The sequence below is a fragment of the Tympanuchus pallidicinctus genome, unplaced genomic scaffold (genome assembly GCF_026119805.1).
Source record: "Tympanuchus pallidicinctus isolate F22 unplaced genomic scaffold, pur_lepc_1.0 scaffold16, whole genome shotgun sequence".
Taxonomy (NCBI): domain Eukaryota; kingdom Metazoa; phylum Chordata; class Aves; order Galliformes; family Phasianidae; genus Tympanuchus; species Tympanuchus pallidicinctus.
In genome coordinates this window covers 25,078,149-25,104,923 of record NW_026294679.1, presented here as the reverse complement: position 1 = coordinate 25,104,923, position 26,775 = coordinate 25,078,149, and the positions used below count along the sequence as shown (strand labels likewise).

Here is a 26,775-nt window from a genome sequence, read left to right as displayed (position 1 = left end):
TTTACTCTCTTCCTCTTGTTGTTATAGTTGATTGCTCAATGCAGAAGTATTTGCTATGCCGTCCTGGCTACCCAGCTATCTTTTGTCACAAACCTAACTAATGAAGAATCAATAAAACATGATGTATGATGTTGGTTATGTGATACAGAGGGCCTTATGGAGACATGCATTCCCTACTCAGTAGAGGAAAAAAATGTAACATTCTCAGAAGGCATCATTAAGTAAAACAGAGAGGGTGGAGAAAGAAATGGGACTTTCATGATAACTCTGATTTTAAAAATATACCCTGCTTAATAGCAGGGTATATTTTATAATATTATAATTATAATTATATATAATTATATATATATATAATATATATATTATATATAATTATATAAATATAATTATATATAATTATATAATTATAATATAAATAATTATATATAATTATATTTATATAATTATATATATATATATTATATATATAATTATATAATTATAATTATATAATACCCTGCTTAATATTTACCTAAATCAAAATGTCAAGAAATCTTATTCACAAAATGTGGACAATAGTTTGTATAAAATGTATAAACATACTAAGTTTAAAATCCAAAGTATAGTCAAGCTTCCCACTTTCTGTGTCTGATTATTGATTGTCAGTGGTATAACACGCTTCTCTCATCTCTGCTAAGGCTCATCCTTCACGTAAACGCTGGTATATTTATCAGTAAAATATAAAATGCTGTGAAACTGAAGAACCATTACTCTAACAGCACTGAAGCTAATGCTGATGCTTTCTGTTTGTTGTGATAGCTTCATGTAATCACTTTACTAATGGCAGCAATTACTCTCAACTTTCCAATACAGTCAGTATGGTTCAATAATGTCAAACCATCAAATTGTACAGAAAATCAGCCTGTACAGTCAGAGTTATGAAATGAGCTATCATTCCTTCTACTCGTCCAATCTTCTGAAAAGAAACACTTGCCATGTCTTTTACTCAGCCAGATTATAAATTCCTGGGGCTGAGTTTAACTCTTACTGTCTACTGTCCACTGTCACTGCGGTGGAGGTCAGAAGAAATAATGTACATAACATTAAATTACCAAATTTTTGGAGTTGGCCAAATGTCTGACAACAGAACTCACAGCCAGGTTTGGACTGCATTAAAATAGAACATCTGCCATTACCACTTCATTATAGCAAGTATTTAAACTTCCTCACCTAAATTTATTCAAGTACATGATACAGAAACAAATTACTCCCTATCAGATAACACTTTTCCATCTTACAAACTAGAACATGTTGCAACTGCATTACTGTTAATACTAGTCCTTATCAGCTATAAATGTTTTTATTCATGTAGAGGCAGTGTAACCCAAAGGATCAAGTCGATGTCTAGGATAGTCAATGGGGAGAGTAAGCGTTAGTACTGTCTGCACCTTAGTAAAAGTCGAACAATGGAAAGTCCTTGAATTAAAATACCAAAGAGCCTGTGAGCATGTGCAAAACAGAAAGAAGATTCTGGAGTCCCGTGAGCCTTTAAGGAAGCATACAAGCAGCCCTGTCTTAGTGCCACTACCTAAAAAATCTTAGTTAAAAATGAGCAGCCTGTATTATGCATCCAATGTGTCCTGTATTTTCTGCAATGCGTCCTTCATTCCAAACCCACTTTAATTTTCCATAAAGTCTTGATTTTCCTGTTCTAATAACCAGAAATTCTCTTAACTTTTTCTGCCTGATGCCCACTACAGAACTGCTGCAATTTTCATTCTTTCAACAACTTTCCCTTTCTACTCCATGTACTGTCTTACAGAGTTCCTTTTATCCCTTTCGCCCTAAGATTTTTCAGTTCCTCATTTACAAGAACTGGGCTTCTTCATTAAAATTTGATTGTAATTAAAGCAATCACGAATTCCACGTGCTAAAGAGAGGATTATATACTTACAATTGGGTTTTCACTTTAAGAGGTCTTTGCTCCTCAAAATTCCATTTAGATCCAATGGCCTAATTTCTCTTTCTTTTCTCCCATCCTCTTGCTACCTCATTCTATAATCTCAATCTCTACACTGCCCTCAGAGTACCTGGATGTGTTTTCTTCTACTCTAACCCCACAACAACTAAAATCCAGCACTCTTTTTGCACCAGTCACTTTTCTTTGATCCCTCTTTTATCACATCTGGTCAAGTCCACTACACGCCTGTACTTTACCTCAAACATGCACCTGAATTTGTGGGATTTTTTTTGGACTGTTGGGGGACATAAGCCTTTGGGAGAAAGACAACATAAGAGCAGTAAAGGCCATCTGTTTTGTTTAACTAGAGAAGACTGAAGGGCAACCTCTCCACAGCCTGCAGCTTCCTCTTGAGGGGAGCAGAGGGGAAGACACTGATCTCTGCTCTCTGGTGACAGTAACAGGTCCTGAGGAGATGGCATTGAGCTGTGTCAGGAGAGGGTGAGATTGGATGTTTGGAAAAGGTTCTTCACCAGAGGATGGTTGGGCAATGGAACAGGCTCCCCAGCACTGTGTTTGTGACACTAAACCTGACAGAGTTCAAGGAGCATTTGGATAACAGTCTTAGACATACAGTTTAATTTATAGATAGTCCTGTGTGGAGTCAGAAGTTGGACTTCATGACACTTGTCCCTTCCAATTCAAGATGCTCTGTTCCTTTCTATTTACAAAACATGCTCTGAAAGTTTACTAACTTGCTTATGGTTTACTAACAGTGTTGTAAGGAAGAGAGAAACATTTAGATGAAGATATACATAAGACCTTTCCCCTGTGAACATAGGTACCAAGAATAGGTACAAAACCCCATTTAACTTCTTGGCCAGCTAGATGGTTGGAGTTGACGATCTTGGCATTTTTTTCCAACCTAAATGATTCTTCTAAGATTCTATGATTCTATATGGGGAAGAATAGGAACAAAGGAACAACTTTCAAAAGTTTCATCCCAGACTATAATTATATATATACATTAAAAAATCTTCCCTGGTGAGATTATAGGGACAAAGAAAAGAAAATGTTTTAGAAATGGGTGAAGGAGGGGAATATGGCGTGGCAATTTTCCCCAGCATTCATCCAAGTTCAAAAGCAAATACATCCATTTGCTCTGCCTTGGGCGGAGGGGTTGGCGGAAGGGGGGGGGGGGGGGTATAAGAAAGTCACTTTGCAAGATTTTTTAAACTTACATTTCGTTAAATTAAATTCACTCCAGAAAATCTGAGTAGCACTCAGTCTGAGTTACTGAAGTGGAAAAATTTAGAGTGCTTCAAGCACCCCTCAGAATAACAACTGCAAAAAAAAATGAATCAACAGAAATCTAAAAAGTGCAGTTTAAGAAATTCTTAATCTCGATGATTCACCAGTAAAAGGAGAAAAAAACCTACAAAATAAAATTTATTGCATGGCAACAGTGAAGTGGTGGGAGTTTTATTAGGAAGATAAAAAATAAGAGAGGAGTATTAACTGCTCCATGCCTTAAACCAAGTTCTTTACTTTTTTCTCCTTCAAAACATGTTTTTGTGATTAGAAAGTTCTGGAAATTCCAACATAGGAAAACAGGCAGATAATAATATACATCACTTCAGAGTTTAACCTCTTATGCCTCTCTTGATAAAATTATGGCAATTACACAAAAATTCTTCTGCCATAGACACTCAAATTTAATGTGAAGATAAGTCAATACTAGCATAGGTAAGACAAACTTTTCTTTAGAGGGGACCTTGGAAAATATTTAGGTTTTTTTTCAAAAAACAAATCCACTTGCCCAATCCTCACTCTGCCAGTACTTTTCACATCAACAGGCCCACAGACATTTTTATTCTTCTGTGATTCTAACCCCAACTACTTCCATATATGAAATCTCCATAAACAGTGAAACTCTTATTTAGCATTTGTTTTACTCAGAGTGTCTGGTAAGATGTTATGTTTTGATTCTAGGAGAAAAACAATGCTGATAACATATCAATGTTTATAGTTGCTGCTAGACAGTACTATACAGAGCCAAGGCCATTCTCAGCCAAGTTGCTGGGAGGGAATAGAAATAGAACAGCTGACTTAAACTGAGAGAGAGATATCTTAAGATAAAAGAGATATTCCATACCATGGGACATCGAGCGGAAGAAGTTCTGAAGAGGGTGGGAGTTCATCTCTCTCTTCCACTGCTCAGAGGGACTAGATGGGCATCGGTCAGTGGCAATGTGCAAGCAACAGCCTGTACATCATCCTTTCAGTACATGAAGAGAGCATATAAACAGGAGGGGGAACAACTATTTACATGAGTTGATAGTGATAGGACAAGAGCAAATGGTTTTAAATATGATACGGGAGGTTTAGGTTAGATGTTAGGAGGAGGTTTTTCACTCAGAGGGTGATGACACACTGGAAGAGGTAGCCCAGACAGGCTGTGGATGCCCCATCCCTGGAGGCACTCAAGACAAGGCTGGATGTGGCTCTGGGCAGCTTGGTCTGGTGGTTGGCGACCCTGCCCACAACAGGGGGGTTGAAACTAAATGATCCTTGATGTTCCTTCCAACCCAAGCCATTCTATGATTCTATGATCTTTGAGGTCCTTTTCAAGTCAGGTCACTTGCAATATATCTTTATATATATACATGTATATAGTTATAACTATTATCCTTTTCCTTTTCTCTATATTAGTAAATAGTTTTATCTCAATCCGCAAGTTTTTTCCTGATCTCTCCCCCATCTCACAGGGAAGGGGTGGGCTGAGTGAACGACTGCATAGTGCTGAGCCACCTGTCAGGTGAAACCACAAAAGGGCTCAGTCCTGCTGAAAGAGGCTTGAAGCAGTACCAACAAGGTTTAACTCAAACTACTATTTGATTCTTGCTCTGATCAAAGAAACTAGTGTTAACAAAGAGAATAATCTCTGGCACCAACATTTATCCTTCCTCCTAAGCAACTCTATCAGCAGTACTATAACATTTGACTGCCTCTGATGTCAGAAGGGATACCAATCCAGACACATGTCCAAACACAACTAGAGCTGTGAGCCTACTTTGAGGAGAGAGATTCCTAATTTTACTTTCCAATCCCTACAGTTTCAAGAATGTCTTGTAAATTTTTTACTATGTATAAAGAGAATATCTAATTTGAAAGATTACCAGTAAGAACAAATATATTCAACTTTCTGGAAGCTTGAGATAAATAATAAATTGCAATAGATGTCTACGCTTGCAACGCACTTAAAAAAGAGACTGCAATATTATCTATGAAAACTAGTTTTCTTGCTTGCTTCTGCCTAGAGACTTCTTGTCAAATCAGCATTATATATTAAAACTCTAAGATCTACATAAATGCACTCAATATCATTTAATTAATACAGTAACTGTTTTAATTAATCATCCTTTGACTAAAATACTAATTAACCTAGTCTGAAATGACTTGTGAGAAAACATTGGTCTATGTTTTTCATTCATAGAATATATTTGAAGGTTTGAATCTTATTGTGAGAATCCAAAAATTAAATCACCTGGTGAAAATGAAAACACTTTCAAATTCCGAGATTTATTTTAAAAGTTCTCATTTCCCTCCATTCGTGTATATTTAAACGTTTCCAAATTATCAGCATATTCCAAATAAGCTGAAATAATTTTACACTTGCTTGGATATCATCACATCATTAAACAAAATTTAATTTTCAGCAACATTTTTGGAGAGAAAAGAAAGAAAAAAAAACTTCGATAACAATGTGAACTTCCTCTGTTCATTTCCAATACACAGATCATAAAACAATTTACTAGAACAGCAGCTCATGAAAAAGACAGGAATTCCTATATAAATGCACAAACCTCTGAGCAGTCCAAAAGCAGGCAGAGTCACAGCTCATGCTCCCATAGATGAAAAGCTCAAAATAAAAAAGCAAGATAGGGAACAAAACATAAATCAATGTAAAAAATGAAATTCTCTTGAGAGAAGTGTTTCTTGTTGATAATCCAATCATTTCACCTGTATTTGTGTTGATTTACTTGTTCCAGAGACTTTCTGGGTAAGATAGCATCTCAGTCTCAGAGACAAGATAATGCAGAGACACAGTGACACAGCTTTGGGATGGCAGGAAGTCCTGATTTCAGAAAAAAAAAAAAAACACTCTGAATTTCAAATTTCAGTGGCTCCCTCATTAGCCACTAAAATAAGCACTGAGCAGCTGTTATATAACTACCATTAGTTCAGAGACAATCTGAAGTAGAAAGAAGGAAAAACCCAGAGTTTTGCAGGGCTAAAAGTAAAAGGACTGGAAAGGACAGAAAGGACTGGAAACACAGTGTTCTATTTACCTACTAAGTATGATGCCCTTAGGAAACATTTCCAGATTTTGAGAAAGAATTACATGCACAGAGAAATTCTGATCATTTCAAATTAGTAAAATGCATTGCCTGTCCAAAGAGAGTAGGAACTAAAGGTATTTTACAGGCTTAGAGAAGCTGTTCCCAGTTCAAAGGTGGTAAGAGTAAGGTTGGCTGACATACAATAGCGACCAGCTGGGCAGCAAAGTAAGATACTGTCCTATGGAAGGAAAATTGAAAAGAAACCTTCATCCCATGCAATGAAAACAGGCAGGGTCAGCAGCTAACTAAACCCTAAAGTCAGGGTTTTCTGTTGCGGTTGTTGTTTTATTTTGTTTGGTTTTATTTATTTGTTTTCAGTGGAAGATATGAGAACAGCAGAATTCCTTGTAGTTAGACCAGGTTTGAATTAATAAAATGGATACATTCTTATCTATTTACTATAATCATCTGCTTCAAGCATGTTTTCATTTTCATTTGTGTTTCCTGAATAAGGACTGGATCCTAAAGAGATTTCAGGAACACCTAAGAGTAGGCTTTAAGCAATTTTAAGTTCTTTTTCTCTGTGAACAGGTTAAAAGTCAGACATTACAATTAGAAATTTGCTTAATGAACACCTCTAAAGCTCTTCTTAAGTATTCTATTGAACTAGCAAGAATAATTTTATACCACAGACTGAGATAAAACCATTAGATACAGCAGTAAATATATTGCTTTGCTTTGTCTCATGTAACAACCCTTATTTGGCTCAAGTGATACAAGTGGTCTGAGTCACTGGAAATGCATTATAGAGAAAAGTGCACTGAATTTTCATGAATGTTACATTATCTTGACAGACTCTACATTAATTTTTCCAGCTATGGTGCTTGTGTCTGTAATAACTCCAATTCCTTTCCAGCTGTGTGGATGGGAGCTTTCAGCTTCTGAACAACTCAAGAACACCACTGAAATTTATTTGGAAGTTGCACAAAATTGTTTGCCTACAAAGAGTTAGAACCAAGTGGAATAACACCGTGAGCATGGACAGATCATCTTCAGAAGCCTCTGTTATTGTTTCACTAGACTCAGGAATTATAACAAGATTATCGCATTTTCCTTATACTCTGTGTCCAGCTCACTATCATCCTGCAACAGTCTTCAAGAAAAATGAAACACCTCCCTTTGCTATAGCAAAATTCCTGTAAATGTCAAATTGATATCTATTTAGTCCTTTATGCATTAGAAAGTGATTCAACTTGGACTCCTACAAGGACTAAAAGGAACAGTAGAGAGATAGGAAACTCCTCAAATCAGAGCAGAATGCCACTGTTACCAAGTTGTGCTGAACCTAAAGGCTGGCACTTTACAATTTGGTACCAGAGCACATAGTATTCAAACACACAGACTCACATAAACTATCTACTTCAGTGTAATGTGGATGAATCTGCATGGCTTAAACTGATCTTTAATTGTAGATCTAAGAAGGAGCTGAGAATGGTAAAACACGACCTCCAATATTCATAAAGCCAAAGAATGGCTTAGGCTGCATGGGACCTTAAAGACAGTCTAGTTTCGATCCCCCTTCCATGGCAGGGGTTGCTAGAAAGGGCTGCTACTTAGCAGAAGTGAACTTTGCAAGTAAGACTTCTAACCACTACCTGAGGGACTCTTCACAAGGTGGTGAAAATCTCATTATCTCAGCCTCTTTCCCTGTGGAATACTAATCATGAGTAACTGGACACAAAAGCTCCCTTTTAGAATGTCAAATAAGTTATCTACTTCAGATCAAAGTTAATCAAGATGCAAAAGGAAGACGCAATATTACAGTGTAGTTGCCTTCCCCTAAATGAAGACATGCATTGGTATGAGGGACAGCTACTTAGAACAGAAAAAACATTTTTCATGCCATGAAAATTCATATTTAGACTGAATGGTATATACCTCTTGTGGCAACCAGAGCCAAACAAATTTCAGCTATGCATCACTTACACAAACTCATCTTATGCAGGTAGTCTTCTTTGAACAGAGACATTTATCCAGCTTTTTTTTTTTTTTACATTAAATAATTCCCTTTCTTGGGGAAGTTAAAGACAGCAGTATGGCTGGCTGATGAATACCAAAAGCTATTCCATTAAATAATGACAAAGCTCAGGAGGAGCAGCAGCACTTTTTTTTTTTGTGTGTGTGTGTGAGCTCCCGATATTCCTGTCACTGGAAGTGTTGATCTGTGACCAACAGGTTGTTTTCAAAACCAGCAATAATTCCTATAGATTATCTGGACTCCAAAGTTAGCATATTGGATTTTACAAATCTTCTAAAAGCATTATCTAAAGCCCACACAAGCATGTCTAACACATACTCTCAATGTCTGCCAGTTATGAAAGTGAAAAATGCATACATGGAATCTTAGTATAAATTACCATAGATGAATTGTTTTGAATATCAGGAGTAAAACCATCCAAATGGTGACGATACCTGAACTATTTACCTCTGACCTTCATTCTAATTTTAGAGCTCAAATTATATACAAATAAGGCAGTGATTAATTCCACATGAAATACAATCAGCAAAACACACTACCAGCAATTGTTAAATCGTGAAACTCATCATTAAGATCCTAATAATGATCTCTGAAAGAAATTCCAAAATTGTGTGCTGAAGCATAGAATTGTTCTGATATACGCATCCCTATCAGCCTCATTGAAACATCTATTGACTGGCACTCTCAGAAATGTTTAAATAGTATATCATTCCTTAAAATGATGAGTCTAACTCACCATAGTTTTTAATGCCATTTTTGTGCTTGAACATGAGAAGCTCCCTAATGATTTCATAAATTGTTTCATACATATATTCTAACTTTCTTGAACAGCAACAATGGAAATAATGGGGACTGAAACAAAGCAGATGCCTTTTCTGCTGCACACTGATGTTGTGTTGAACTGTGGAAAATAACTACTGATGCAGGTAACTCTCCCAGCCAGCCCCTAACAAGGAAATAATGCATGGCCCTACACAAACTGTGTATAAAGAAGACAAATGCTAGCAAAGGGTGACAGAGGCTGTGAGCTTGCAAAGTACACTTTCTGAAATGTGAAGGCTGCTCCAAATGTAATGCCTCCTATTTTATTTTCGTCAGCTCACAACATCAGATAAAGTATCACGGCAGCACAAGTTGAACCTTCCCACCAATATTCCATTAAATGTTGTTGCCATGTAACTGATGGCACTGCGACAAAATGGTATCTGACATGAAGTGCATATTAAGCAAATGTGTGTAACTGAGCTCTTCCATGCAGAAAAAATTGCACCCAGTGACATTCATCAGCAATCACTGAACGCTTACAAAGACCAGACAGTGGATGTAAGCACAGTGAGGCAGTGGGTGGTAAATTCAGCAGTTGTGACAGCAGTGTGAAAGACAAGCCATTTTCCAGATGGCCATGCAGATTCTTATGTGTGCAGTATGCAGCTCTTGTTTATCACTGGTGAAAATTCATAGCTGATGGTGGTGCCTATGCTGAAAAATAGTGTTTTGTAGCTGAGAATTTGCTCTATCAAATAAATAGTGTTATTGTGCTCTTTGTTCTGGTTTTCATAGAAACAAACGTGGCATTACTTTTGGAGTGGCCTACATACGTTCTAAGCACAATGGGGCATACAGGATTTCCATTGTTTGCAGACATTTTTGCTACAAGTAGCAAATAAAAGGATCTATAATAGCCATCGAGTACTTCAAGTAGCTGCCAAAATAGAACAGAAAGAAGGTCATGTGGCAGATTTATTAAATGATATGCTTATCATTTGAGAGGTTAATTTTGTGAGACTTACAGGATCAGCAACTATCCCTTTAATCTTTTGGGTGCTTGTTGTATTATTAGTTTATGATAAGGTACAGAATGAAATATTGGAAAAAAAAAAAAGAAAAAAAAAGATAGACAAATGTGCCAATTGAGAAACTTCTCTCACTAAAATTCTGCAAATGAGCCACTTTCAATTGACAATAATTAATACTGTCATCACTTAAGACATTTGACTATGAAAAAACATGCTACTAAGAGCAGGAATTTTCTCTTTCTCAGCATCCCTGCTCTAATTTACAATAACCTTAAGTGGATCCAAGTCAGAAGTTTAGCAGCACTAAGTTCATTCCCACAATGTCAGTAATGGGCAATACAAAAGTACTGTTCTCACTAATAGTACAAAAATCTTTACAAGCACATGTGGAATTGATGCACAAATACAAATGACCAGAGTAATAACTAATGCTGGAAACCTATTCTAAATCTGGCTTTGGATGAGACTTTGTTTTTAGCAAAATCAAAGAGCTTTGCAAAAGCAATTCTAGCAGTTCAGTTGTTGCAGAACCCATGATATTCCCTCTTGTGTTTCTCTCATGTATCATTCTGTATGAAGGGTTACAATGTTAAAGACTGGTCTTCATGTGAACATACGAATTATCAGCTTCTTTAAAACATTATTCCTTTGATCAGCAACTATCTTATGTAGATACGATGGTTCTTACATAAGGAGAAAATGTATTCCAAGATATTTATAGTTTTCTTTTTGGAGACTCATGGATGCAGTGGTTTTCTTCAAGACTTCTATTCATTTATAGATCGCTCTTTTATAACAGGATATTTCCACTTGATTTTAAATCACATAGAGAAGAACACTGAAATTGCTATGCCAGATATGTTCCAACTTTCTATCTCACTGTGGCAACTACTAGGTATTTCAAATGAAACTGAAAAGATCTTCATAGGAGGCAGTTCTTATTCAATAACATGGCCTTACAGTATCTTTTTTTTCCTAACATCCATTACTTCTGATCTTACTTTTTCCTATCCTATGTCAATTACCTATGCATGCAAAAAGCACCAAAGAGTTTCACTGCAGAAGGGATCCCACAGAGATAGTACAAACTAAACTACACAGCTGAAAATATGCATTTTGATGAAGAAAATAAAAAAAAAAAAAAAAAAAAAAGGAATATTTAGCCTCCCCGGAATGGTCCTTCTTTTCTAACTTTCCTACCAATTTCAGACAAAATATATTGTCATCATTCCATTCACGACTGTTCTGTGTATCGGACTGGTAATATTTATACTAGTAAATTAAGATTAGAGTCTCTTTTAGTCATATATTGAGGGAAAAAAATAAGTACATTACTGTCTGAGGAGCTCACAGTCTTAGAAAGGGACATAGGAAAGGGTTCAAGACAAGCTCAAAAAACTCACTAGTAGTTTTTGCTGTGTTAATTATACATCATTATACATGAGCATCTGTTTACGATCTGGACTTCAGTTTGGCCAAATGACAAATGATGACAAACGTATGCTTCAGGATCAAACCAGTAAACTGGGATTTTTGTAATACACACAGAAGAGATTTGTCTGACATCTAGTTGTGACAAAACATGTACCCTGTAAGAAATAGATGGAGATATTCCTATATCCTTTATGCCTGAAGACAGTATACTCGATTTTGAAACTTAGCTCATGTTTACATGCCCTTTGTATTTTGTCCTAATTCCTTTTGCCATTTAGGGTCACCTGGGATGCAGAAACAGAATTAGTGACTCACTCAGTGTCAGTGTCTCCACTATGTAGACTGATTGGAACTTCTACTTTGTTACTGACTGTCAGCACTTCTTGCTTTCTAAACTTTCCCATATGCAACTAAGCTGTTGAAGATAAAGGTGTTTTTTTTTTAAGCTTCTTAGCTACTTAGCAGATATAGTAGACTGGATTGAAGGATTTACAAATTGCAAAAGCTACAGTACCCAAAAAGTACAATGTGCCTATCTCACTACTGTTGCAAGAAAGAGGAGAAAGGGTAAAAGCTAATTTTCCTATCCATATCAGCTTCCTCTCTTCCTCCCTGTGTGTGTGCAGCACCTTTCAAGACTCTGGTCAAGAAGAAATTAACACTGCAGATATTTTTTGCTTTACATTGTGATGCAGCAGAAAAACGTCATGCATAGCATTTGAGTTCCTTTGACTAGATCATGTAATTTATTTGTTATCCTGTCCACTAGATAAAAAGATGCTGTTCACTTTAAGAAATAATGGAGTACACTGTCACAGAAAAAAAAAAAAAAAGGTATAGTAACCAAGACTTCTTGTTTTGGACAATTACGTGGGAGTCTGTTGCTTTTTCTGTAAACCACATAAACATGATGAGATTTGTTCATTTCTATTCGTTTTTTATTTAATCAGATTACATTTAATACAATTTTATTGAGTAGACATGGCCTGAAAAGATGAACATGAAGTCATGTAAATCACATCCGTTTTCTGTAAAGCCATTTGCCAGACAAACCCCTGGGAAAAGAATAAGAATGGCAAATACAGAATGGAATAGCTGGTCAAAACAATTCACCTCTCTGCTTTTTTAACCAAAAAGTTCTAGTTCATCCTTACTGAACACAGACGAGTGACCTCTACTACTAATTTGAAGCAGATTACAGGCTAGTTAACTAAGCACAGCTGTCAGTGTAATTAAGATTCTTGATCTTTCTCAGGAGCACCAGCTACCACAGCTGGAATATTTGTAATCTGCTGTAGCTTGCTTAATTGAAAAAGACTTGATTGAATTATTAAGATTACAGAAATCTACAACTTTTGATGAGACAGAGAATAAATATTTTTTGGAGGAAAATAGCAGAAAACAGAATTAGGCCAAAGCCAGAGGAGGAAGTGACTAAGCAAGCAACTATAACCATTTGAAATAAATCATTTTTATGCTAGTCACATTGTGTATGAACATAATTATATGCTTCTTAATTTCGTTCGTGTTTTTCTCTTGCAAATCTGTTCAAATGTCATGTTTAGTTTTCTCTTCAAAATGTTACTAATGCTGTACAATAACACACCATTCTGGTCGTCTTTGGATTTGAAAACCACAACCTCAGTATACCACAACTGAGTCCAAGAGCAAGTACTCATAGAGGTAAGCTGGGATGCTTCTTTGTCCAGTTTTTCACGTAAGTAAGTGAAAAGAGAAACTGGAAATAACTTCAGAGGATTTCAGCAGGTCAAGTGAAATCAAGATATTCTGCACTCTTAACTGTTTATGCCTATACACCTCTTTACAGTGAAGAGCAATAATATAACTAAGAACTAGAAAGTAGCTCTACCTAGAAAGAATAATTGCCTCATTTACTAATCGAGGACTGACCCTAAGAAATGCTATGTATATGTTTCTCTTCTCATTTCAACTAATTGAAATATGTTAGCTACCCTTCACATTTATATATGCAAAATTAAAGGTATTGTTAAGTAGTTTTGATTGTTTTCAAAATGAAATTCTTGTAACAACTAAAAAAGTTCCTATAGTGAATAGAAGTTGACAGCCCTGATCAGCCTATTTTGTCCTCAAAAGAAATTTTGCCATAAGAATACATCTTACCCAAAATAATTAATAAAAATGACAAAAGATATAAAAGTCCAAATGGATTTGGAAGTCCAAAAATGCATAGGTAGGAAAATGTTTTAAAATAAATACTGTCAGATAAAAAAAGGTGAAGGAAGTAATTTGCTATGTTGATCAATTTCCAGAATAATTAAATTACTCTCATTCTCATTAATGGAGATTCAGAGGTCTAAGGGAAATTAGGGTTTATGATGCAATTTGGGAAGCAAGTTATGAGATTTTTTTGAGGTTTCTGAGAAGACGTTGTGTTCTTGGCTTTCGTATAACCAAAGTTACTGCCAGCTGCTTTATTCTAGAAGTCAGAGAGCCAGAGCAGTCAACAGATGTTGACCTGATAGCATCAGTAATTTCTCAGCTGCAGCATATGATGAGATCCCAAGGCGGCTTCATTTGGAGAACCAAGGAGAAGTTAGTTAAATGTGTAATAAGGAACACATCTGAAATTCCAAAATACCTAAGTGCATTCTATCTATGCACTCTGTGCTGAGCAACTAAAAGATATCAGTTTCCTAAATAAGCATATATGGGGAAGGAATTGAGGAGAGGTTATGGGAAAGGCATGAAGAGGAAAAGCTAATCTTGAGGTTTTTACCTACACACTAATACTAAAGACTAAAAAAGTCTAGGGCTTGCTAGAGAATAAAATAAAGACTTAAACTTCTTCTTACTTCTTATCAACCACAACCATCATTGCAAAGTCACACATGACATACATGTCAGTGTGTGACATCAGAGCCTAGAGATCCCCATACAAGGCCATGTTGTGCACTTTATCCCCCCTGACTCTTCAGAGGGCAGCACTGAGCTGCTCCAGGAATGTCACATTTCTGGGACAAGGCTGCAAATCTGCTTGAATTCAGTTAAACAATGCCACCAGCTCCATGTCCCAACCCTTTCTGGAGTTTTAATGAATGAAACTTCACTACAAAATTCCTGTGTTAATTTGGCTCATTAGAAAACAAATTCACTATCTATGCAGCAATTGTTGTAGCAAGGTAGAAGTCCCTAGGAGAACGAATTCTATCTCACAGGCAAACCTACTTCATGATGACATGTAACACATTCTGAATGCTTTAAGCTACATAATGTGTGTGTGCTTCTGTGACATTAAAACTGTAGACTGCCTTCTGGTAATGGCCTATTGGTTCCCAATAGAGTAGGAAGCAATTGCAAGGAGTGTGGGTTTATTTTAACCTGCCTGGCATCTTCACAAAAGACTACAGGCAGAACTGCAAACAGAGGCCACTGAGGACATCTTTTATTTTGCACTTGCACATCTCTAAGGCATTTATCATTCATCAGAGCTTGTAGCATTCATGTTTTGCAGGTTGAAGCTAGCACTATGAGTAAGATATAATTCATTTCATCTTGTTCATTGATGGTTATTTACCTTTTGGTTCTTCCACTCATACTCTCCTTCCACCAACATGCTAGAGGACAAGCCTGAGTGACATACTACACCCACTGAAAAAGAAGTACCATCTACCAATTTCAGAGAGCAAACAAAATGAAAGCTAAACCTCATGTATTTGTGCCTCAAGATGATAGGACTGAAGGACTGGCTGCATGCTTTCAAACAGGTTCAAAATCATCAGGGAAAAAAATCAGTGTCCGATTTCTCATTAAGGATACAAGAGCTGTGACAGGATCTAAGTCTGGATGCCACAAACAAAAGTATTAGGTTCGTATGCAGCATAATTTACACTGGATTCTATGATACAATTTATATAATAGAATGGCATAAATTAGAGGGGACTAGTCACAATATCCACGAAAAGAGTGATACTTAGTCATGGTATCCACCTGAATGAGAGCAAGAGTGTCTGCCCGTCAGGAAAGGTGCTGCAATCCTGACTAAATTTGGAGGCAACCACGTAGCCATCCAGACCTCTGGCTGTGTAGACTGCATGAGCCTTTCCTTAGCATCGTGAGGCAGCAGTCAGAGCATCTGTGTGAGGTGTGAGCAAGTAGATGATCTGCTCTCTCTCACTGCAAGGCTACAAGACAAAATAGACAGATCAAGAAGTGTCATGGGGACAAAAAAAAAGCAGCAGGGAAGCCACAATTCACCCATGCAAAGACAGGTTATTTTAAAAGAAAAAAAAAAACACAAAATGCAAGGCAGTCTGTATCACAGATACAAGTTGAGGAAAAAACTTACAATGCTGGAGGCAAGAAAACAAAAGAAAGGAGTGAATGGAGGCAAGTCAGTTCTTGAAGCTGCAAATGAAAACCCTGCTTGCCAGCTCCACAGCCCCAGGTGCCTCTCTACAACAGGTGTGAGGCCCTCAGTGTGGAAGGTCCATCTCTGTGTGATAACAGACCACTCAGACTAGATCAATAAACAAAACAAAACCAGGAAAAGCTGCCAGGTATGTGTAATCTATGACTTCCCTGGACAGTATGTTTCAGTACCTCATTAACAATGCCTTTTCCTAACACCTAACCTAAATCTCTCCTCTTTTGGAGGACTCTCCATTCCCCCTATTTCTATCACTATCTAATTATGTAAACATGTCAGTCCCCCTCCTATTTGTAAGCTCCTTTCAGTACTGGAAGGCTACAATGAGGTCTCCCTCAATCTCTCTTTATAGGAGAGGTGCTCCAGCACCCTGATTATCTTCGTGGCCCTCCTCTGAACTTGCTCCATCAGCTCCATATCCTACATGATCAGAAGCCTCTGTGGCATATCCAAAATGCCTACAAAATTATACAGTTGGAAAGCTTTACTATTGAACAGTGTGTTGAATAGAACTGTGCATGAGGAAAGTGATAGCCTGCGTTGCCCTGCAAACTGTGGTGCTGAGGAGATTCTCCTGGCATACAAAAACTGACAGGTGTGTTCCTGATGTCTTCTACAAGCAATCAGATGTTATAGAGATGTTGCTGACTCCTAGGAAGGAAGCATAGCTCTAATTGAGTTTCAGCTCTTCCCCTATCTTAACACAGAATTTGTAATACACAATCCTTTCACCTTGCAGAGCTAATTGTTTCTAGCTGGAGAACAAGAAGATGTTTTTATTTATCTGCATCCTGAATATACTATCTATCACCATGGTCCTTTAGGTCAGTACTGACAAACATGTGGGACAGGACTGATCCTTCTCTCAGCTCTCTTCCTTGTTTCTTTAGGTACTTTGTTACCTCAGTCTCCCTGTACTTCATGTTCCCTGAACTTCCCTTTCCCTTACTTCTTTTTCATTATGTTCGCCTTTGGCACATCCTGCATCCTTCTGAGTTTCCCTCTGTCTTCCCACACTCTGATACTTACCCTGGGAGTTATACTCTTCTATCCCTAATCTGATCCTCACAGAACATCAGGTTCATTTAATCACTGTCTCAAAAATTGCAAAGATTTTATTAGATTTATCCACTCTTAATGATACAGTGATAGCACACCAAAGTACCCTTTAGAACAAACTTCAATTGCTAACCCAGCTGATTCCTCTTTTCTCTATAGTGAAATAAAGTTGAGGGAAGGACATAAACCCAAACCCTTCATAAACCCAAAAAAGAACACAGTGCAGCACTTTTTATCTGCAGTTCCCCAAAGGAACATGTGATTACACACTCCTGGACGCAGGAGCTCTATCTACAAACAGAAAAACACTGTATCCAGAAGCCTACACTCTGTGCATTAAAAACATAACACATTGTGGCTAAAAAGGATGATATTGGTTTTCCTTAAAAAAACTCAGTTACAGCAATAATTACACAAGAACTGCATTTTAAGGAGCATGCAAGATCTTGAGGAAGGCAATGGGAAAAAAGTGACTAAACAGGGAAGGCTTCTGACTGCTGGTTCACATAGAATCCCACTAACCACTGCTAACTGCTGTTTTCTTTTGCTTTGGGAAGTTAACATTCCTTCCCTGCACCTCTCCATCCTCATCCTCCTGGAGCCTGGCAATTCTGTCATCCATCCCTTCCAAATATCCACAGCAAATACACATATGTGGTCGCTGCAGGTGCATTTGTCAGGGTCATAAGGAAGCAAGAATTCCTCTTTCACTTGTTCTTTCGTAAGGCATTCGATTCCACACCAGTTCTGTGGAGGTACTAGCTTTCACAGTGAATGTGATTTTTTGTTTGAAGCTTTGCTATTCTGGCTGTAATTCAGGTTAGGAAGTAATTAGCTTTTCAGAGGCGTGTTGTGGCAGGGCACAAAGGCCACAGCCAGAATGAATGTAAAAAGAAAATATAGTCAAATTTAACTAAATAAGCAAAACCAAAACCAAACATGAAATAAAATTAAAGCAAATTACTCCAGAGGCTGGCAGTGAGCAAATTCATAAGGACAATATCCAGATATATAGTCTACTAAATGATTAGTATCAAGAAAAAAATCTTTACCTTGGGATACTGTACCATTTTGAAATATCTTCGAATTTAATTTGTTGGTCACTCGTCACGAAAATCATAGGTTCCTCCCAACACTGCCTTTTCACCTCTATAACCATTAAGGCATGTTTAACAACGTATCTGCCAATATTTTTTTCTGAAATGTATGTCATTTTTAACCTCAGAGAAAGCCCAGGAAAACAAATCAGAGCTATCACGGAAGCTTACAACTCAAAACCAATAAGGTAAGTGGCATCTCAGTTTATACCTAAGGCTGAAACAGAGACTGTGCAAGAGAGTATTTTCTTTTCAGAATTGTAAAAGTTCTGTTTTTGTAGACAAAAGAGAAGGAATAACATTGATTCTCAGCACCAATCAACGCTCACACACAGCCAGTGAGAAGTCACCGATGTCTATTATTTGCAGCTTTAAGCTCTTGCTCCTGACGTAGTACTCCTACTTCAGTACTGAGAAGGCAGTTCTGTCTAACACTGGCACAGAGTACTGAACTTAAAACTTCTGTGACTACAGCAGCTGACGGACACAACCTTGCACATAGTCTAAGTTAAATTCACATTAATCCTGTAACAAACTCAAAATTTTTAGGCACCTGGGAGCTGTGATATTAAAACTAGCTTATCCATAGAAACATTAACCAGTTTGGCCTCGAGTTCTGTTTTCCTCATGGCATGAGTTAGAAGGCAATGCAGTGGGGTTGCAAAGACATATAAACTCTATTTGATAGAAGGCAAAGGTTAAATCCCTTACAAAAGGTATCTTCTTATCTAAAATGCAGCTTTAACTTAATTCCCTATTTTTCATAGTTTATAATATGGCTGTCAGACTGTGCTGAAATTCTGCTTGAAATGGTTCATACTGGGAGCAGCTTTATTTCAGCAATTTGAAAAGAAACCATTCAACTGTATGAAGATACAGAAATGTAATTTTAAAAAACTGTTTATCAGACACTGGCACTTTTCCTGCTTGTGTAATTCAAAAAGGATCTCAGTAAAGAAAATTGAATTTGGCAATCCATTAATACAGATTTGATGCTCTCTCTGTTCATCTCTTGATGTCTCACCCCTTTCAGAAAAATGAAAATAACTCATGGTAAAAGAGTGGCTGTTCCCTCACATTTGTCCACTGTATTGGCAATTATTAAACCCTGGAAAAGCTACTGAAGCTCTGCTGACTCATGGTGGCAGAGAAATTACTTGTTAATTCCATAATGAAGATACAGAAAGAAAACAAAGGAGGAAAAGCCAGAGAACTATCAAAATCTGAGAAGAAGGATCAGACTGAGCTAGTAAAGTTGTACCAACTCTTATTAAGATGAAAATTCAGACTTAATTTCAACCCGTCTGAGTTTAAGGAACCTGAGCCATTTAAATAAAGAGCTCACTTGTCACGGGCATCTTCTTCTGTCAGCAGAGGAAGAGAGTGGCAGTTCTAGGAGACAAACTGACTTACTGAAGTTCTGAATTGTCTTCCAAAGATGCCAGTCCTGCTCCATCAAGTACACACAGACCTCAAGGCAGTGATGGAAAACCTATAATAAGCACATCAGGACAGGCACATGATACTCCTGCCAGCCAAACAGCTCCCCAGACTATCACAGTGCCCAGCACATCCTGCATTTTTTCACTGGCCTCCCAACCCAACAGATCAGATTCAACAGGAAAGATGTGCTGTGTTGAGAATGGGAGATCATGATAAATTTAGAATTAACCCTTTACATCTTCACAAAACTGAGCCACACTGGAGAACTTTCTTATGGTGGGTCTTGATGCAGATAAGTAGTTTTGAGTGATGACGTGAAAAATGTTCACCAGTTGTTATTAGTGAGGGGAAACCATGCTCCTAATTAAGGCACTACAGGTAGGTGCATTAATGCTCTAGTGCAATTGCTTTAAGCCTTAAGTCATTCACAGACCGAGTACTAGCCAACGCTAGCATTTTAAAACATGGAAAAATTTAGGTTTCACCTCCTTTTAAATTCTTCACTGCTCAAAATCCAAAGCACGTTTTTCCAAGGAGTAAGGTTCCTCAGAGGGGAACAGCAGTTCTTAGTGCTATCTGGTTGCAGGGACTATCATCTGTACTCCCCTTTTAGCAAGCAGTACACTTCAGGCTTTTGCATGTTCTAGCTCTACATTGAGCTTTGACTTTATACTTCTCCACCATCTCTTGGTGGAGGAAGAATGCTAATGTGGCGCATTTGCTATAATGCCATCTTACCATCGCTCTGCCCAGTTAAGAGGATGCATTCTTTCTCTACAGCACACAGCAAACGAAGTAAAGGGAAAGAGAAAAAGGCTCTTTATAACAGTCCAGAGTCACACACCTAAAAGAGTTCTGCATACTTTACCTGCACATAAAATTCTACCCAAGACATAACCTACAGTAAAAACAATTCACCTGATCGAGGTAACATATCAAGCTGCTTAGTCCCCATGTTGCAAGGATCATGGAAGCGTGTGTTTGAAGTGTTTGTGCTGTGGAAGTGACAACAAGTTGGGAAATAAATGAGCACAATACTCTCTTCTAACCTCCTGGCATTATACTTTTTAACAGATGAGAAAAAAGTAAAAAGTCTGAAGCTCTGAAACATTTTTCATGTTGCATAGTGTCCCCACTGAAATGCTTGATAAGAGACACAGTGACAGGCTGATACTTCAATGAAAAAAAAATCGTGAGTTATTGCAAAAAAAAAGTCTTGTAAGCATGTCTCATGCAATGAGGGGAAAAAAACCCAACCCTTAGGACTGAAAATTTATATCTATGCCCTACAAATGTCATGTTATCCTTCCAGACAAAAGTCTCAGCCCTGCATACAGAGCTATTAAGTTCAAGGATGCAAAACAGCTTTCAGAAACAGTAAAAGAGGCTAAGAGGATTTGGATATTTCAGCATACCTCACTAATTTACATTGAAGCTGACCAGTCTGCTCCTATTAGTCACTCAGAACAATCACTCTTTTCCCAGCAGAGCTTACTCATTTGCAAGATAAAAGGAAGACATTTCTGCACATGCCCATAATATTCTTCACCACTGGGGGCAGCTTTACATAAGACTGCATTCACTGAAACCAGAGCAACAGTCGGACGGAGCTTTCAGAATGACAGTACGCAGAAGTGAGCAGAGCTTATTCGTTGCACGGGCTTATTCTACCTTCTATGCTACAAAGCAGCTTCCTAGCCGGATCGGGTACTAAGTAAGGGAACTGCTGTGCTATGGAATACAGATGTGTGAATTCAGATAGCTAAATGGTGCTCGGAAGAATCTAAAATGCTTTCTTACAAAGAGAAATTTTAAAAGCCAGGTTCCTAACTATAAAGATGCAAAAACGTAACATCCATGAAGATCCTATTACCTAGGAAGAATTTGGCATTTTTCTGCGAATGCTGTGTTGGGATTGATTTATTCTTGGAGTGTTCTGCATGGCTGGCAAAGAATAATGTTCCAAAATCGGTCCATCTCCCAAGGGGTCCAATTTTTCTTCCTGGGTGTCAGCGAGCCCTGACTCACTACAGTGCAGCTGACAGGGGCTGCCATGCTTGTGGCACACTAAGCAAAAAACAAAAGACCTAAGGACGACCTTTGAACAACACAAAGGATGGGTATGTTTTTCATGTTATTTTTTTAATATACAATTCATAGACACTGCATAGCCTCTGCTTTAATTGCTCCATAGTCTTACCTTTATGTGATTTGTGATTACAGTTAAATTGCTTAGGGGTTACACCTTTTACCCAACTGTTTTTTTCAGTATTTATAAAGGCATTCTTTTAAAAAATCTGAGTAAAGAAAACAATGTGAAAAGTAGTTGAGACAAGCTAGGGATTTTTAAGTGATTGTTGAAATAAAGATTTTAGCATGATTGAAAGAAATGACTGATGTGTGGGGGGATAACTTTTCTAAGTTGTTTTTATTTCCAGGTTTCAATGTAATTAGGCTACTGAGCGGATCAGCTGTAGCTCTGGTAATAGCCCCTACTGTATTACTGACAATGCTTTCTTCTGCTGAACGAGGATGCCCTAAGGGCTGTAGGTGTGAAGGCAAAATGGTATACTGTGAATCTCAGAAATTGCAGGAGATTCCCTCAAGTATATCTGCTGGTTGTTTAGGTTTGTCCCTTCGCTATAACAGCCTCCAAAAACTAAAATACAATCAATTTAAAGGTCTTAATCAACTCACCTGGCTCTATTTAGACCATAACCACATCAGCAATATTGACGAAAATGCTTTCAATGGAATACGCAGACTAAAAGAGTTGATCTTGAGTTCCAACAGAATCTCCTATTTTCTTAATAATACCTTCAGACCTGTGACAAATCTCCGGAATTTGGATCTGTCATACAATCAACTGCAGTCTCTGGGATCTGAACAGTTCAGGGGCTTAAGGAAGCTGCTGAGTTTACATTTGCGGTCCAATTCCCTAAGAACCATCCCTGTTCGAATATTTCAAGATTGTAGAAACCTTGAACTGTTGGACCTGGGTTATAATCGCATCCGAAGTTTAGCAAGAAATGTCTTTGCAGGCATGATCAGACTGAAAGAGCTTCACCTGGAGCACAATCAATTTTCTAAGCTCAACCTGGCACTTTTTCCAAGGCTAGTCAGCCTTCAAAACCTTTATTTACAGTGGAATAAAATCAGTGTGATAGGACAAACTATGTCCTGGACCTGGAGCTCATTACAAAGGCTTGATTTATCTGGCAATGAAATAGAAGCTTTCAGTGGACCTAGTGTTTTTCAGTGTGTGCCCAATTTACAGCGCCTCAACCTGGATTCAAACAAGCTCACATTTATTGGTCAAGAAATTTTGGACTCCTGGATATCCCTCAATGACATCAGCCTTGCTGGGAATATATGGGAATGCAGCAGAAACATTTGCTCTCTGGTAAACTGGCTTAAAAGTTTTAGAGGGCTGAGGGAAAACACAATAATTTGTGCCAGCCCAAAAGAGCTGCAGGGGGTGAATGTTGTCGATGCAGTGAAAAACTACAGCATCTGTGGCAAAAGTACCACGGAAAGGTTTGAATTAGCACGAGCTCTCCCTAAGCCAACGTTTAAACCAAAACTCACCAGGCCTAAACACGACAGCAAGCCCCCTCTACCCCCAACTATTGGAGCCACTGAATCGAGCTCTGAACCCGAGCATGACACAGAACACATCTCCTTTCATAAAATCATAGCAGGGAGCGTGGCCCTTTTCTTGTCTGTGCTTGTGATCCTGCTGGTAATCTATGTGTCATGGAAGCGTTACCCAGCCAGTATGAAGCAGCTGCAGCAGCGCTCTCTCATGCGGAGGCACAGGAAAAAGAAAAGACAGTCACTGAAGCAAATGACTCCAAGCACACAGGAATTTTATGTAGATTACAAACCTACCAACACTGAGACCAGTGAGATGCTGCTGAATGGAGCAGGACCCTGCACGTATAACAAATCAGGCTCCAGGGAATGCGAGGTATGAACCATTGTGATAAAAGAGCTTTTAAAAGCTGGGAAATAGTGGTGCTTTATTGAACTCTAGGGACTATAAAGGGAACGTTTTTCTCACTTCTCTGGCACAGCTCTTCCATGTCACTTATTTTGTACATTCATAATACTGGTCATTTTATTCTCATACATAATCAAGTCATTGAAATTTAAATACCGCAATCAATGTGAAGTCTGAGCTCGGTTTAATACAATACCTATTGTACAAATCCTCTTCTGATTTCATTAAAGTCTTGCTTGTTTTTAAATAGAAAACTTCTTTCATAACTAATCCACTGCACCTGCAGTGAGTGTGCTTCTGTTTAGGGAGAAAGATCACAACAATGATGAAAAATAAATCAAACCCAGCTCCCTTCCCAGTCCATGCTCTGAAACTTGCTTTTTGAGATAAGGTACTGTAGCATCATAGGAATTCTGATTTTTCCGAGTCAAGAGATGGTGCAGGAGTAGCTCTGAAAAACTGCCTGATTTCTGCCTAACACATGACATAATAATAATTAAAAAAAAATTCAGTCTCAGGCTTGAGTCATCAAACCAAAAGCAGAGTAGGCTAAATATAAATTTTAAAATAAAAACTGCGGAATGGGGCTTATTCTACTGCATTATAATAGTTTTTCTATGGCTGATAATTCGTAATTGAAACCTGTTTATGTGACTTCACACAAAAGGTGCCAGTGTTTATCCCTTACACCCAGTTGCCTTTCAGAAAGTAGTCAAAAGGCATTCATTAAGTGAGGAGCAGAAATTCCTTATTGATGCAATTAGAGGAAATGAAATGTGCAGTAGCAAAAGCAACACCACTTCCTGCACACATTTGTACAAGTGCTCATTAGAAATTCTCTTTTCAAGACTGTCAAAGACGTTAATGTAGCTGAAGAAACAATTAAATCTTCCATTTTCTTCTATTCCTCTCTATTTGCTGGGCTTGGTAGTTGTTGTGATGTGTTCTGTACACTGTCTCTCTAATAACTAAATAAAGCTTCGTTGCAATCAAAGCCAAACAGTGTACATTTTAGAAGAACAGCAACTGCAAAAGAGCTTTCAGAAAAAAATTTGTCAGTCATCTAAGTACACTGCATCCAAAAATCCTTAAAGAAGCCAGTGACAAATTATTTTTCCCTCTTACCAAAACCCTGATGACATTACAAGAATTCAGATACTCAATTTTAATGTGAACTCATTCATCAGTTGTTTTGGACAAAATACAGATTTGTGAGCTGGCTCCTCCCTTTCCTCTCTCCATAAAAGCTTTTTTTTTTTTCTTCCAGTTGCTTAGAACATAACATCCTTCGTATTTGGAAAAATAATCATATATTCTATGTATTTTGATGGTCTTCTGAACACAGATGTTTTCTTTCATTCTTTAAATAATACAGCAGCACCCATATAGAAGTAGAGTTAGTTGTGTAATTATTTTGTAACTTGATTTGGCTTAGTAAACTGCACATCTTCAATCACTTGGAAGAGAATGTTTCTTCAAAGCAGTTTCACTGCAGCAGATTAGAGGAAGTAAAGCCTTAGCAGGATGTTCTATTGAATTTTTACTAGAAAAATAATCATCACAGCCAATCACCTTGAAACATGCTAGATACAATGAAAACAAACCTATGAATCATTTCTTTAAAGAAACTAATATATTTGAAGGGTATTCGGCTTTTGTGGTGCTACTGTTGTTGTTGTTTATAGCATATAATGAAACCAGTCTCATTTTCAAGGACTGTGGTGAGTAAGAATGGAAGCTTGAGACTATACTGAACCCTGCAACACTGAGATCTTATTTTATTAAATATAGAAAGAATTCTGAACATTTAAATGATTAAACATTTAATAATGGAAGTGCTGGAGATGTTTTAGCAGCACTGAGCAGACTGTAATTTTTAAGCTGAATTGTAGCTTAAAAGTTGCTATTGAAAGTCAATATAAATTGAATTAACTTAGCTATTACGGGATTCAGTTTTCCATCACCAAGTCTTGGTAACCTCTGTGCTGAAGGATTATAAATTTGCCTTAAACTTATTGATAAGAACTATGGCTGTACTTCTATAGTCTTTAGTGCCTGTAATGGTGACTAATACTATGTACTACCAAAACAAAAAGTATTTGGCCCCAAACATACATATGTTCATACAAGAAATTGTGTACACACACACACACACACACACACAGGAAAGTTATGATATCCTTGACTTCAGGAAGTGATGACTACATTAAAGAAATAATTTCATATGATTAATATAGAATTTATGTTATTTAATAATACTCAATACATATTCTAAAATTTCTTAACATATTGTGATTGTGAATGAGTTGTGAATAGCTGAGTTTGACTTACAAAGTCTTTTTAATGCCTTATACCTCAACACTCAGAAAAAAAAAATAAAAAAGAAATCAATCCCATATTCCTCTACAGAAAGCAATTCCTGTAAAGTTATCACCAACTCCCTTTGAAAAATATTTCACTATGTGACTGAAAAAGCAGCTAAGGCCAGTATGTCATTAATCACAGATGACAAAAATAACAAAAATTCAGCACATTTATATTCAAGTAGACACACTCAGATCAACTGTATTATTTGTTGCCTGAGAAACAACAGGCAGACTTCATGTATTGCCAACTATGCCCCAAACACAGATGAACGTGTAATTGCTGCTATTGCTGCTGTCTTATTACACAAAATAAAATGCCCAGTATAACTAATTGAACCTTCTTGCACAGCCTGAGGCCTGAGAATTGAGTCGTTTAGTGCCACTCTAGTGTCTATGGCTTAGAAAACACTTTTTAACCAGCTTTGTAACATGTTAAAACATACAAAACCCATGCTTTAAACTGCACAAAGACGACATGAAATAAACTAACCTTAATCCTACTACTGTAGAATTAAACACTATAGAATTGACTTGTTTTGGGAGACTAGGCCACCAGAGTCACAAATTTTAATCACCTTGTGGGAAATAACGTCAACTTAACTGAATAACCTTCAGTTTCTGTGAGAGGTTGCCCTTCTAAAAATACAAATGAATATATAAATACAAACGAAATGATAAAGCTTCAGAGATTTCAGAGAAGAAATTTGTCTGTCCCCCTTTCATCTGGATGTATAGAGTTCTTGTCCTACTTCGTCTTGGCTTTTGGAATTTTTGATGCCAGTCTCTCACAGAATTCTTAAAGTCTTCCTGGGTTGATGCTGAGAGATCTTCAGAGGGTGTGTAATATCT

The 26,775-nt window shown here is 37.4% G+C and overlaps 2 protein-coding genes across 9 annotated transcripts in view; one reads left to right on the top strand and one right to left on the bottom strand.

The window, feature by feature from the left end:
• Positions 1–26,775, bottom strand: part of CTNNA3 (catenin alpha 3) — a 420,268-nt gene that overhangs the window by 206,059 nt on the left and 187,434 nt on the right. The window contains exon 8 of one of the 7 annotated variants that reach the window (XM_052678012.1): positions 19,448–19,606. The exons of the other annotated variants lie outside the window; for them this stretch is intronic. Coding sequence (XP_052533972.1) covers positions 19,463–19,606 — 144 coding nt within the window. The 3' untranslated portion in view covers positions 19,448–19,462. Of the gene's footprint in view, positions 1–19,447; positions 19,607–26,775 lie in introns of those variants that run through there. 7 annotated transcript variants of the gene reach the window in all.
• The window catches only part of LRRTM3 (leucine rich repeat transmembrane neuronal 3), an 80,709-nt gene continuing 75,009 nt past the window's right edge, over positions 21,076–26,775 (top strand). The window contains exons 1-2 of one of the 2 annotated variants that reach the window (XM_052678030.1): positions 21,076–21,677; positions 21,996–23,527. In XM_052678030.1, coding sequence (XP_052533990.1) covers positions 21,674–21,677; positions 21,996–23,527 — 1,536 coding nt within the window. In that variant the 5' untranslated portion in view covers positions 21,076–21,673. Of the gene's footprint in view, positions 23,528–26,775 lie in introns of both variants that reach the window. The other variant, XM_052678029.1, reaches the window with a different exon arrangement.